The 14,112-nt window shown below is 39.1% G+C and overlaps 1 protein-coding gene across 5 annotated transcripts in view; it reads right to left on the bottom strand.

The window, feature by feature from the left end:
* The window catches only part of TOGARAM1 (TOG array regulator of axonemal microtubules 1), a 37,746-nt gene that overhangs the window by 12,507 nt on the left and 11,127 nt on the right, over positions 1 to 14,112 (bottom strand). For 3 of the 5 annotated variants that reach the window (XM_080619992.1, XM_080619994.1, XM_080619996.1), the window contains exons 4-11: positions 12,233 to 12,421; positions 10,809 to 11,068; positions 8,955 to 9,187; positions 6,872 to 6,972; positions 4,069 to 4,245; positions 2,117 to 2,215; positions 1,512 to 1,678; positions 160 to 328 (exon numbers count right to left, since the gene is read on the bottom strand). In XM_080619992.1, the coding sequence (XP_080476118.1) occupies positions 160 to 328; positions 1,512 to 1,678; positions 2,117 to 2,215; positions 4,069 to 4,245; positions 6,872 to 6,972; positions 8,955 to 9,187; positions 10,809 to 11,068; positions 12,233 to 12,421 (1,395 nt within the window). The remainder of the gene's footprint in view (positions 1 to 159; positions 329 to 1,511; positions 1,679 to 2,116; positions 2,216 to 4,068; positions 4,246 to 6,871; positions 6,973 to 8,954; positions 9,188 to 10,808; positions 11,069 to 12,232; positions 12,422 to 14,112) is intronic. The other 2 variants (XM_080619993.1, XM_080619995.1) reach the window with 2 other exon arrangements.

The following is a 14,112-nucleotide window of genomic DNA, read 5'->3' as shown; positions in this document are numbered from 1 at the left end:
CAACAAATGACTAAAGAGTAAACTACAGTGTAAAATTAATTCTAGTAATACCCTATTCACACTGAACAGTCACAATTTTTTTGTAGTTATCACAGAATTTTCATGTCCATTTCAGCAGCATTGAAAAGTGTATTATTCAAGACAAACACTAATTCTCACTTTCTGCTGTCATTATCTCTGGTTCATTTGGTTCAAGGTTTTCCCAAGGTTTTTGATCCTTTCCTCCAAGGTCTGTGACATCCTGATATTCTTTATGATTGTATTCTCTTTCTTTTCTTCTATTCGATTTCATCTTATCCTGGGCAGATTTTGACAAGGTAACTTTATTCTGCAAAAAATTAATTTACCCATTATAATATGCAACATAATGCACAAAATTACTCAATAACTTACCCAGTTCTTTATATTATCTAAGGTAAGCATGGAAAATTATTAATTTCACCATTATTCTACAGAGCAAAAGGAAATTATTCACACAAATATTAAATAAAATACCAAAAAGTGCTGAATGCCTGCTTTCTGCACAGTAAGTGGTCCTACAGGCAAAAAGAAGCAACATTCCAGGCTTAAACATTTAAGGGAAATACTCACTTACTCTAGAGTATCTGAATAGTTAGAGAACTATTGCCTATGACGTCTATGAGAAAAGATATTCTATTCCTTGGCAGCGTTGTGTAGTTTCCTGGAGTTTTACCTAACAAATACACAGGCTGGGCTAACTCACATTTAAGCACACAGGGTTGTTGGTTTTATTTTTAACAGTGGTCTTCTAACAGTGTGATCTGACCCTACTCTTTTATATGTTTAAGACTTTTGTGGTTCCTCATGAAAACTTAGCAACATTTAATAAATTCCTTCATTTACGCCATTGAATTTGATCCCTCCAAGTATTCATATCTTCAGTGGAAAGCAGAAAATTAAGACACTGTTTACCATTAACTTTTTACTCATCTTAAAATATTATTTTAAATGCTTTCAGAAAGACTTGCGATTTAAATTTCAAATTTTCTGAAATTTGCATCACACTTCATTCAGATAAAACCTGTTCCACTTTATAACAGATATAAACAGCATTTCATAAAGCAACACCTCTCTTCAGGAAGCCATATTATGGGACAGATATTCAGACACTGGTTTTTAAAAAAACTTGTGAATGGAGCCAGATTAATGCGTCCATTGAAAAAAAAAAAAAAAAGACATGATCAAAACCAGCCAATTCCTCCTTCCACATTTCCACATGCTGTGGGAGTCAAAGAGGACATTTTCCAGCTTCATTATCTCCTGCAGCTCTTCTCCCAGAGACGTCCAAGTTAGGTGGGAAGCTTCTGACACAGCAATTTGCTGTTATATCCAAGTGGAACCAAAAAGCAGGGAGAAGCAGCTTGCTGGCTATAGGGTATTTTAATCAAACTCTTGTTTACCACAACATAGAGACTACAAAACTGTATTGAGCTGTATTCATACACATAAATCCAGGAAGCAAGACAATAAAAAAGTTCTGAAATTCTTACTTCTTGTTCATTTTCAATGTAGAACTGAGAAGCTCTGTTCTGCTGGATGCTTCTCCCACAGGGACCTGACGACTGCTCACTCGTCTCATTCAAAGCTTGGTCATCTCCATTTGCTATACATGCTAGAGACTGTCTGTATGCTTGTGCAGGAGGATTTCCAGAAACACCTGAAAGGAATATCATGTTGTGCCCTCACCAAAATAACCATTTTATTCAGCAGAACTTAGTAAAGCCTAAAGAAAACCAAAAGTAATTCAAGAAGATTAAATCACTGCTATTATACTATTAGTGCCAATCTCCACCTGTAACTACTCTTACTTTATTCTACCGAGTAGGGTGGATGTATGTACATGAGGGCACACTGGACTGGAACCAAGACCTAATCTTCATAACATGCTGCTATTCCTTGTTGTTGGAATAGAACATCATATTCAGTAACTGCAAAACTTTGAAGTGTAACTCTTTGTATTTCCATTTAAACCGGAGATTGTTCACAATCTAAAATATGCAGAATCTATTTTTCCTTTTCCCACTCTATAAAGGTACATCTTTCCTCATTTTAACAACATTATGAGATGTAGGAGATAATTTTGGTTTTGTAATACCTTTACCAGCAATTACAACTGCATCTTCAGACGGGACACTTTGTGAGATGAAATCTAGATTGTTTGTCTGTGTAAAACTAGATGCTGGCTCCGCAAGACCTTAAAAAAAATAAAATCACATAATATAAATAATGACGCTTACACTTTGGTACATGTTTTATTCTTCTAAAATGTTATACACTGACATCTGAAGTTATAGCTTTAATGAATCAGTATATTTGCAAGTTACTGAAGTTAAGACGAATTATTAAATATTTATATCCCCAAAACCATGGAAAGCATATAGCAAACAAAACTGCTGCTAAAAGATCATAAAGAAAACCAATGTTTGCAAGAGGATTTTTAAGCCAACTTATTCCACTGAAAAAAAACCCCAGAAGTTCCTAACTCACTTACTGAAAGGACAGCAGCACTGTTTCTTACATGAATCGTAACAGAATTTGCTAAAGTATCTTCTCCCAAGCAGCACTTAATGATGTTTCCCATCTAAATTAGCAGTCCCTCAAATTGTCCACCTAAGTGGATGACATATATTATGTACTTCTATATTGGCTGCACTAGTTGCAAGTAAAAATTACAGTTTGTGACAAAAGAAGGGCACAATTTACTTTTGCTATTTAATCTGATTCATCTGAAATTTCTAAACAGAAAATATGATTTAGCAGAGCCTGATTACTTACTTTCTGCCAGAATGTGCAGAAATGAAGTGAGGGGACTACTGAACCATCTCAGCTGAGAAGTATTCTGGTAAACTGAGAGCCCTACATCTGCAGCTGCTGCAAAACGCCCTTTACCAGACAAGCTACAGCATCTCGACAACTTGGGACTCTTGACAACTCTGTTACACTTAATGCTCTCATCTCAGGCTTTAGTTTGCCAAAAAAAATCACAGGTAAGAGTCTGGCAGATAGCTCTTTACTTTACAAATTATCTGATTTCATAGTTTTAATTTTGGAGCTCTCTTTTCTATGCTTTATGAGAAGAAAGGTAAGTCAAGAAGGGTTTCTCCTGAAAGTGTTACTTTATCCTCCCACAAACCTGATCATAGGTGTCTGAATGTTCCAAGGTTTGAAATCCAAGAAAGGTCAGAATTGGTCTTTTGGGATTTTCTTGAATATAAACTTGAAGCTTCATGAGCAATTCTGTCTTAGACCATAACTGACAAACCCCCAGATCAGAACTTTCTGTCCTAACCTCAGCTTCAAGCCCAAAAACTTAAAAACTTCAATTTCACAGAATTTTACGGGCATCACAGGATAAGCAGGTGGTGGTGTTCTAGGTTTTTTTGTTTAGGATTTACAGATCTGATTATAAAGTTTACTTCCATTGCTCAGCTTCACCCTTCCTATAAAACAGACAAAACTGCCCACGTTTAATGTTGACACAAGATATGGAGAAAACAAAAAGTCTTATTGGGACAAAGATCTTCATTATTCAATGTTTGTTTAATTTTCTATTTATCACTAAAACATACTTATTTGATACCTATTTTCACCACTTTTAGGGAGCTGTGAACAAGAGACAGTGAAACTATGTGCTCCTTAAACTGACTTAGGTAGGGGGCAGTAGCTCCTAGGATGCATTAAAATGACATAGTTAGAAATGAAATGTTTAGTGTTATAGTTTAAGTTTCTTAATTTTACCAATGAACAGAGTAATTTAAAACCAAACTTATTTTTAAAGCTGTTCACTTATTCAGACTGAGATATATAACAACTTGGTCCTTTTTTTCATGCCATGTACTATCACTTGACTTATAATTTTAATTGGCAGTCTAATTTCAGTTAATGTCAGGAAAAAATCCAACTTGGCAGCATAAATATAAAGACTAGAAATAAGGAAACCACACTTAAAATGCATTTTCTATACAACCTGGTTTACAAAAGACTATACATAACCTCAGTTTTTGACATGAGAGCTCAGATGAACAGTGATACAGCAAACTCACAAACCTTTTGAACGCTTATAATTTCTTTGGTGTTCCATATTTTGACTTTGAAAAGTAGTACGTGACACTTCTTGCTTCTTGTCCTCATAATCTCCACACCTGTTGCCACAGCTCAAATGCTCGCCAACTGTGCTAACATTATCACCAAATGCTGGCCATGCTAAAGGAAACAAATCAAATACTAAAAAAATTAAAAAATAAACTTAAATACTTTTTCCTTTGTACTACAGGATCCGCAAATAGTTACATTTTCGGACACCCTCAGTCTGGTTTATGCATATAGTGTGAGCAGCTTTGCCTACAGAAATCTGAGTATTTCAACAAAGAAATGTAACGGGTTCAAACTTAAACAGGGGAAGTTTAGATTGGATATAAGGAGGAAGTTCTTTACTGTAAGGGTGGTGAGGCACTGGAATGGGCTGCCCAGGGAAGTTGTGAATGCTCCATCCCTGGCAAGTGTTCAAGGCCAGGTTGGACAGAGCCTTGGGTGACATGGTTTAGCGTGAGGTGTCCCTGCCCATGACAGGAGGGTTGGAACTAGATGATCTTAAGGTCCTTTCCAACCCTAACTATTCTATGATTCTAAAGGTGCTCAGGCTGTATTAATTTTTCATATGCAAAGCCTTTCATCTACAGACCGACCCAGGTTGTTGTATAACTCAAACATTGAAAAATTATTTTTTAGTCCAAAGTCTTTCAAATATGAACAACCGATTACTAAATAATTCAGCATTAAAAGCCAAATAAAGTCATAACTAAGTGAAAATAGTAAAATACTAATTACAACACAAGAAATCTTTACATTCACGTACTGTAGAAGTCAGAAAACACATTTTTATGTTACAATTATAAACCATAGAAACATCTTCGTTTCGGTGAAAGAAAAAACACCCACAAAACCAATAAAACAACAAAAAAACAAACTCAAACACCACTAATTACTTCAGGAATCCTTTAAAGGATCATTATAATATCTAAAATGGCCTAAGTTTTTTCATGTTCCTTTAACTTCATGTTCCACAAATTCCATGGAATTAACCCTGCATTTAATTGAAGGGATTGGTAAGCATAACCAAGGTGACCTAACTCTGGTAATGCCAACAACTAGAGTGCCCCAGGCATTTTCCTCGCGTGCTACCAGAGTACCAGACTGTGTTTTTACTTCCCATGGCTGAAGACGTGATGGTACCGGTGATGTGAAGGGTTAGCCAATGTACAGGGGGGTTAGGGTTAAGCCACTTGCTTAACACTGTTACTGCTTACTCATGTTTACTCAACAAATGCGTGCTCAACACTTATTGTGCTTGCCGGAACAGGGTGAGAGGACCAAAGGCTATTGATAAGAGGAAGGAACAGTAACTTGGTTCCTGCTCTCCGGACCCCTAAGCCAGCTGAAATCAGCTTTGCAGTTTGGACAGTGACTAAATCACCAGGGAATATGCACAATGACTAGAGGTGAAAAGTTCAAGGAAGACTCTTTACTTCATCTTGAGACCCTCACCCACGACCACCAGGAGACACTACACAAGCAAGGATCTTTTACCTCACTATAATACGAAGAGGGGATAGGACATGAACGTGTATAGGCGTATTGCGTAACCTCATGAATATGTAATAGTTTAGAGGATAACTATGAAGGAGAACAACACTGAGGTGCACATGCTTTTGGAGGAGCGATCCCCCATGCGTCTCAGCGCTGAATAAAGCATACCTACTTTACAACTTTAACGAGTTGTGGAGTCTACCTGCATATCACTTGTATGTTTCCCACCACCCACACATGCCCATCTGTCTTGAAGTTCTGCACTGTTGGCTGTCACTGTCACCTCATCCACATGAGATGAAGAGCCATACTAAAATCTTCAAGAAGACTTCTTGTGTTTTCTTCTTCAGCTGAGAACTTGGATCAGAGCAGGTTGTTTTGTTCTGCTATGGAATATTTTGCTTTGGGATACACAAGATGGTGACACTCTTCCAGCAAGCAGTGCTATGGACGGTGATGAAGGGACAGGAGCTCATTGAATAAATAAGAACAGACATCAAGTGAACATTCTCCTACATAGAATCATAGAATAGTTAGGGTCGGAAAGGACCTTGAGATCATCCAGTTCCAATCCCCCTGCCATGGGCAGGGACACCTCACACTAAAACGTCACCCAAGGCTCTGTCCAACCTGGCCTTGAACACTTGCCAGGGATGGAGCATTTACAACTGTCCTGGGCAACCCATTCCAGTGCCTCACCACCCTCTCAGTAAAGAACTTCCTCCTTATATCCAATCTAAACTTCCCCTGTTTAAGTTTGAACCCGTTACCCCTTGTCCTATCACTACAGTTGCTTATGAAGAGTCCCTCCCCAGCACCCTTAGAGGCCCCCTTCAGATACTGGAAGGCTGCTATGAGGTCTCCACGCAGCCTTCTCTTCTCCAGGCTGAACAGCCCCAACTTTCTCAGCCTGTCTCCATACGGGAGGTGCTCCAGTCCCCTGATCATCCTCGTGACCCTCCTCTGGACTTGTTCCAACAGTTCCATGTCCTTTTTATGTTGAGGACACCAGAACTGCACACAATACTCCAAGTGAGGTCTCCCGAGAGCAGAGTAGAGGGGCAGGATCACCTCCTTCGACCTGCTGGTCACGCTCCTTTTGATGCAGCCCAGGACACGGTTGGCTTTCTGGGCTGTGAGCGCACACTGCCAGCTCATGTTCATTTTTTCATCGACCAACACCCCCAAGTCCTTCTCCGCAGAAGGAAGCAAGTTACTTCACATCAGTGAAGAAAGGTATATATTGAATGGCACAGCAGTATACCTGTGCTGGTGTTATGTTCTGCCACATTAGGGTCTCTGTTTCTTGCAGAAAGTATTCTTGCAGGCTGTGATTTTCTGCCAAGTAGTAGAAAATTGTCTGACCTGTTAAAATATAAAACAAATCTTTATAGGTACAATTCCGCACACTCATCAGAGTTCAGATAAACAACACTATGTAGCAAAAACAGATTTCAGTTTCTCCTCCCCAGTGTAATCTATGGACAAATATTTCCAGTATGCTTCCACAAATGTTCACTTGAGTAGAAAAAGAAAGCTAACTCAGTAGAGATTATTTGATCAGCAGGTCCATTATGAAGAACACCATAAAGACAGCCCTTGATAGTAAACTTTATACTGGGATTAAATTTAGCGTACATTCAAAAAACTAAGAACTGTTTGGCCTTGGGGCTGGCAATGCTGGTTCTATCTGGCAAAGAATGGCAAACGAGAGTGACCAAATCCATTAGCCTTTCACTTCTAGAAATGAGCTTGTTTCTCTAGCAGACAGACATTCACCAGGAAAATGCTGTTATTTACCAGACAATCTTGATACTTCTTATTTAAAATGATGTGACTGAATGTTAAAGCTGACTGGAAAAGCTCTGCACTGTTAAATACTGTGCCTAGCTACATAATAGTCACATGGAAACAGCAGCTCTTCCACTCCCTGCTAAGACTGAAATACACAACTAGAAGACTTGCTTTTAAGATCTTGAGGAAAGCCCACGCTCCAGAAACATCACTAATACTAGTGCCAAGTTCCCATTTCTCATGGCAGTTTACCAGTAGATAAACTGATCCTTCTAACGGTAAATGCACAGAAAAATCCTACATTATTGTTGCCAGATTTTTGTCTTCTGGGATATATTTTGTCACTTTTACAAATCCAGTCTTACTGCCAGATGTCCCCTCTTTTCCTTGCTAGTTCAGAATTCCTCTGTCTGTGAATCCTGTAAAACTTTCAGTTTGTGTGTCACTGAATAATGGAAAAGGCACGTTGTTTAGAGTATGTCCTTAGCCAAAACCCTGCCTGGAAGAACATTATACACAGAAGCTTAAGTCTTGGCTTTTTAGGTATTCTAGCATTTTAATATATTATTTTAAAGATTATTCTTAAAACTGTGATTCACCAGTAATGCATATTACTACACACATGTAGTAATATATATAAATTAGTTCTGAGATCACACAACTGCGCAAACCTTCTGTTTCTGAATCCTTCCAGTCTCTTTGTCTTAAAACCCTTTTGTTTGCATATTCCCTCTCTTCCTTCCTATTTTGTTAATACAGTTGTATGCCAGCAATAAAAAGATGCACTTAGTACACCAAAAAAAAAAAGTATCTTCAGGCCAGAGCTACAAGCAGCTTTATCATGGGCTCCAAGAGCAGAAAAGGAGATTCTATACTGCAAAATTTGCAAAATTCTTCAAAATCTTTTTTGTTTCATTAAAAAATAGTTTATACTGCTCAAAACCAACTGGGTCATCGTTCTTTAAAGTCAGAGAAGGATGGGTCGTCATACAATTTCTTTTTAGAAGAGCTCTGTGAAGGCATTTTAAATAATAAATAATTAACAATAGTCTGTCAGGAATAAAATGGAAACAGTTCACGATTTGTAGTAATAAGAAACACATCTACATTGTCTTCCTCTTATCATAAAAAACCAACCCATTCCTTCTTCAATTTCCAGGCTATAATAAGCAAATTATATCCCTCCTTTTAACTCACTCTCCTTCTTACTCATTTGTTTAGGCTACGGTTCACATACCTTCTAAGGAAGACTAAAGTCTTAATAAAATATTCACTACTGCTGGCAGCACTTCACCACACTGTGTTACTATGGCTGCACCAGGAAACTCTTGCAAATTAAAAGCAAGCACAAACTAGAATAACATAATTAAGCAGCTGCCATGTACGGCAGTGTATTTTCAGATAGGAAAAGAATTCACCTATAAAAATCAAACCATTAAGCAAAGCAATCTTATATATAAATATATTACGGGTTTCACTCCCTTTAATATTTAACTAACACCAGCACAGACTATGTGTTAGAATTTCAGAGTTAACACCCGAGTTCAACTCACATTATTCTCCTTCTGTGGGGGACTGTGGACATGGATGAAGTTAGAGACTCCTGGCTGTAAACACCGCTTTCACTGTAGGCATCCACGCTAGGGCAGGACACATGGGAGGGGGAACCCACAGACAGATCAAGTTTAAGAGCAGAATCAGGACTTTCAAGACCTGAAATGTTGCTGCTTAGCTCTGCCCTTTTCTTAGCTGCACTGTTTCGTAGAGATCTTAATGAATTCTTCATCTAAACAGGATTGAAAACAAAATGACAAGGGTTTATTCAGTGCACAGGAAAAAAAAAAAAGCTTCAGTAAACAGAAGAAAGTATGTTTCTGAGTGTTCAGTTCAATTCACATGAGTGCACATGCCCCTGTTGGGCAATGTGACCAACCATTTACACAGGCCATGCAATATTATAACGATCTCTTTCATTGTTTTACTTCACAAGAGTAATTATCCTGCAATCAAATGCAAATTCACAGTGACACTGTATCCTAGCTTCATTCTGCAAAACACAGGAAGAGATTCCTGAAGAAATACATCAACTCTTATCTTTTTTAATAGACTAAAGGAAGCCTTTGATAGCTGCAAGTACAGACAACTGGAATCTCAGGCTTTTCACAACAGAACTGCACAAAGCTGCAAAACACACAGAAGTAAATACTGAAAATGGTGCCTAGCAAGCAAAGATCCTACTCAAATAAGCAGGAAAATCTATAATCAGTAGAGATTCATGTTACTGCATATTCTATACTCTTTCTGCTGAATATATTTGATATAAAAAAAAATTCTTCCCCTGTTTGTTTACCAACTCAAGTTACTTTCAGTAGTGACTAGAGTATGGAAGATAAAGGCAGTAAGGCAAAGACATTAAATCCTACTGCAAATGCCCTCTGATCCACAGGGGCTAAAGACAGGACCTGAGATTCAGACAATCTATGAACTGTGACAGAAATTAAGGATGTGTGGCATGGGAGCATGTGGGGAAGACCACAACAAAATCCAATCATGATGATACCTATGCTTCTTGTGTAATCGATGCTGTAATAGTTTAGATGTGTACTGATGTGGATGCTGGGGATACAGCTCCACCTCCCCATCCCTGGAAATGATCATAGGATCACAGAATGGTTTGGGTTGGAAAGGACCTTAAAGCTCATCCAGTTCCACCCCCTCAGCCACAGGCAGGGACACTTTCACTAGAGCAGAAGCTCTAGTCCAACCTGGCCTTGAACACTGCCAGGGATGGGGCAGCCACAGCTTCTCTGGGCTCCCTGTGCCAGTTCCTCACCACCCTTACAGGAAAGCACTTCTTCCTCATATCTAATCTAAGTCTTGTCCTGTCCTTACAGGTCCCTGTCAACTTTCTTGCTAGCCACTTTAGGCACTGGGAGCTGCTCTAAGGTGTCCCCAGATCTTTCTCTTCTCCAGGCTAAAGAACCCCAGCTCTCTCAGCCTGTCTCCATAGCAGAGGTGCTCCAGCTTTATGGAGAGCATCTTCATGGCCTCATCTGGACTTACTCCAACAGATCCATGTCCTTACACTGGGGTCCCTGAAGTCACAATAGTGAGAACAGAAGCTGTTATAAAGGCCCACGGTTTTGCACTGGTATTACAGTAACTGAAAACATTATGACTTCAGCTCTGAGAAAAGCAAGGGAAATTAAGATGTCTGGAACATGGGAAGTATGCTTCCACATCAGTTTTTATTGCTTTATTTAGCATCTATCAGACACCCAATGGCATCTCATGGAAATCTGCTTACTGATGACAGTGTCACAAAACTTAAGTCAGAAACATTATTTTCTGGCTCTTGATTGGAAAAAAAAAAATCCACAACTTATATGCTGTATATTTAAACTAACCTCTTCCTGGTCCACTTCCTCACTATCCACATTTAACTCTGAAAGATCAGCTGCTGCAAGCTTCCCATCTGCTTTATTCAGCCTCATGTCCTTGCACTCTTCATTTCTCCACTTTGTCACATTTAATTTAATCTTATCTGGCAGCAGGCGGGGAATGGGAGGGATGGGTTTTGTCCCATTCAGGCCCCGGCAGGGGGCTGGTTGCCTCACCAGGGTGGGTTTCAGCTGCAGAGGAGCATGTTTCTCCTGCAAATTCTCCCCTGGAGGAGACACAAACAGATGTCAGTCCTTTGCAGGGGCAAGCAGGATTACAGCACACCAGAATAGACTTGATGTGTCATTTCTATATTATACCAGAAAACGCCCTTTACAATGAGGTGAGCATTAAAAAAAAAACACATACATAATTTAATTTACAATTATAAATACATTTCAACAACATCTTGTTTGGTACCTTTAAAAAGTAGTTAGCTTACTTAAGAAAAAAGAATAGTGCCCTGACAAACTGTCCTATAAGCTGCTGTAATGACAATAAAGTTAATCCAAAGAAACAAGAAAAAAAAAAAAAAGAAATGCACATGGACAACATACAGAAAATCAGCAAGTGATGAGCACACAAGCTATTTTTAATCCAAAATAAGATTGCCTTTAGTAAGTATTTGAAAGAAATCAGCTAAATTGGTTACGCAACTGTAATTAAATCAACTTAAAACTATTTCAGGTTAACCAAAATCTACACGAGGTCTTCAAAGACAGGAAATCAGACCATAAACAGCAGTCTCTACCACTAGCTGTCAGTATAAATTGGGATGAAATCAGCACAGATTCTACTCATTAGACACATAGTTGTTTGTAAGCAGGTTTTAAAGAGCTCTTCTGAGTGTGGAGAATTCCACATTTACATTTCCAAATGCAAATAAAGAGGCAAGAAGGCCAAATGCAATGAGTAATATTCTTCTTGCACAGGTATTAGAATATTGGAAGTAACAGGTATTTCTATATTGGCTTTCTTGAAAAGCACTAGATTTTGGGGTTTGTTTATATCTTACTTTGAAGAAAATCTTTTCCCTGATTACAATAAGAAAATAGAGCTGTAGCATATTATGCTTTATGACAAGGCTTGAAGAGTTCACTTTTTATGAGAAGCCTCCAGTGACGTGGCTAGACTAATGAACCCATAAAGCTCTCATGTTTTTAATTGCAATTGGGGCATTTCATAATTCCCCATTTACCTGCCACTGTCAGTTTTCTGACCACTTGAGGTCACTCAATATGCAAAACTAAGATGTGTTTCCATTATATTGCCAACCTTCCTACCGGTATTGTCTCCTGACTTTTGACGGAGAAGCTGTTTCTGTGAGCTAGGCCTAGGCAGTCCTTCAAAGCTTTTAAGAAGCCAGGAGTTGAGAAGCTCATGGTATTACCTTGTGACTTCCTTGAAGAGCCAGCTGGGGAGGAGACGTGCTTTGGGCTGTTCCTGGGTGATGACAGAGGGCAAGTTGGCAGAGTGAAGGTGCCCTGGCTTGCATTAGGACCTTGGAAGGGCATCGTATTCTCTGCTTGATTGCAAAAACTTCTCTTGGTCTTGCTGGAAAAATTTAGGCTGGTACAATCTGAGCAAAGAAAAAGAAAATAGTATTTGTGGTAATTAGCCTCTTTGACAGCTCTTGTAATAAAAGAACACACCATCTTCACAGTCAAAAACTGAAGATCAGCATTTTACCCACACAAGCAAACAAATCAGCTAACTTTATTTTGCAAATTGCATTGTCCCTCAAAACATCAATTTCCTTTTTTACATTTGATCAAATGAGTTTACAACTAAGCTGCTTCCCAGTCATGTTTTAAAGAACTAGATTTTGAAAAACAAATTATGCAAGTGGATTGAACAGTTCTGTTGCTTGCTGCTCCATATCCCAAGCCTGAATCGCATAAAATTTGCAATCATCACTCTCAAAACTCAGTGATACAAGAGTACAAACAAAGCACAAATGTTATAAATTCTACTTCCTTAAAAAAAAAAACCAACCCATAAATTTTATTTTTTTATTCCAAAAAACCAGTAGATCAACAATAGAAAGATGAGTGTAGATGTGGAACTATACCATTTTAATTGTTTCCCATAAAAAAGCAGACACATGTTCCCTACATGCACTTAAGCTTTTTAACCATGCAAGTGAAAATGAGGACAAGTTTTAATGAAGTTCCTAACGGCCTCTGGAAGGATCATTTTATGCTGGGCCACCTCAGCAGTCTTGTTGAGAGAACAGCCCTGCAAACAATTCCACTGGCACAACCAGAAGAACGGAAAAGCATAGCCTGGGAGTGAGAACAAGTGACAATGTGAGTTGCGCTCAGAGAGCCTGTTAGTTATCTGTGTCACTCCAAAGGAAATCATTCAATTGTGCTTTTAGTTACAGCACAAAAAAAAAAATCTTCTTTACAAATCTGATCGCTACAAGGTCTCTGTCTCCTGCTCCTGATGCTTTCCAAAGCTACAGCATCCCAGTGCTCTCCAGGTATCCCAAGGCAGCAAAACTAAGACAGCCAAGTCAGGTGTGGGTTGTACTACTGAAGAAAGGTTCAGGTAACAGCAATATCTGGCACAAAAACTGTTTGCAGAGAAATAAATCAGCAAGTGTGGGCAAAGTACCTGATAGCCTTTTGAAGACCAAGGCTAAGAGAAGAGAACATTAACTACAGTTAGAGAGGCAAAAACCAAGGAAGAAATTTCTCCTTTCTTCCCACAGGCAGAGAAAAACACAGTGTCTACAGCCCATCAGTGGCTAGCAGCAAATAAAAGTTCCTACGTATCTTCCACCAAGGCTGTCAGCTCTACCCCTTGTACAGTACATCTGGACCACTCAAAGCATCTCTGTCCGTAGATTTGGTATCATTACCATCTATTCATAGACTCATAGAATCACAGTGTGGTTTGGGTTGGAAGGGACCTTAAAGCTCACCTAGTTTCAGCCCCCTGCCATACGCAGGGACACCTTCCACCAGACCAGGTTGCTCCAAGCCCCATTCAATCTGGCCTTGAACGCTGCCAGGGATGGGGCAGCCACAGCTTCTCTGGGCAACCTGTGTCCATGCCTCCCGACCCTCACAGGAAAGAACTTCCTAATATCTAATCTAAATCTCCCCTCTCTCAGTTTAAAGCAATTACCCTTGTTCTGGCACTGTTCCTCCAGAGAGCAAGTTTATTCCTTCCCTGAGCATATGTCCGTTGTTTTTTTTCTGTTGTTGTTGTTGTTACTACTTCTGATGGACAAGTTTCTATGTGTTACAGGCCCTGACTTCT

The sequence above is a fragment of the Psittacula echo genome, assembly GCF_963264785.1.
Source record: "Psittacula echo genome assembly, chromosome: 5".
NCBI lineage: Eukaryota > Metazoa > Chordata > Aves > Psittaciformes > Psittacidae > Psittacula > Psittacula echo.
Note: the sequence above shows the minus strand (reverse complement) of the source record. Positions and strands in the feature narration are given on the sequence as shown.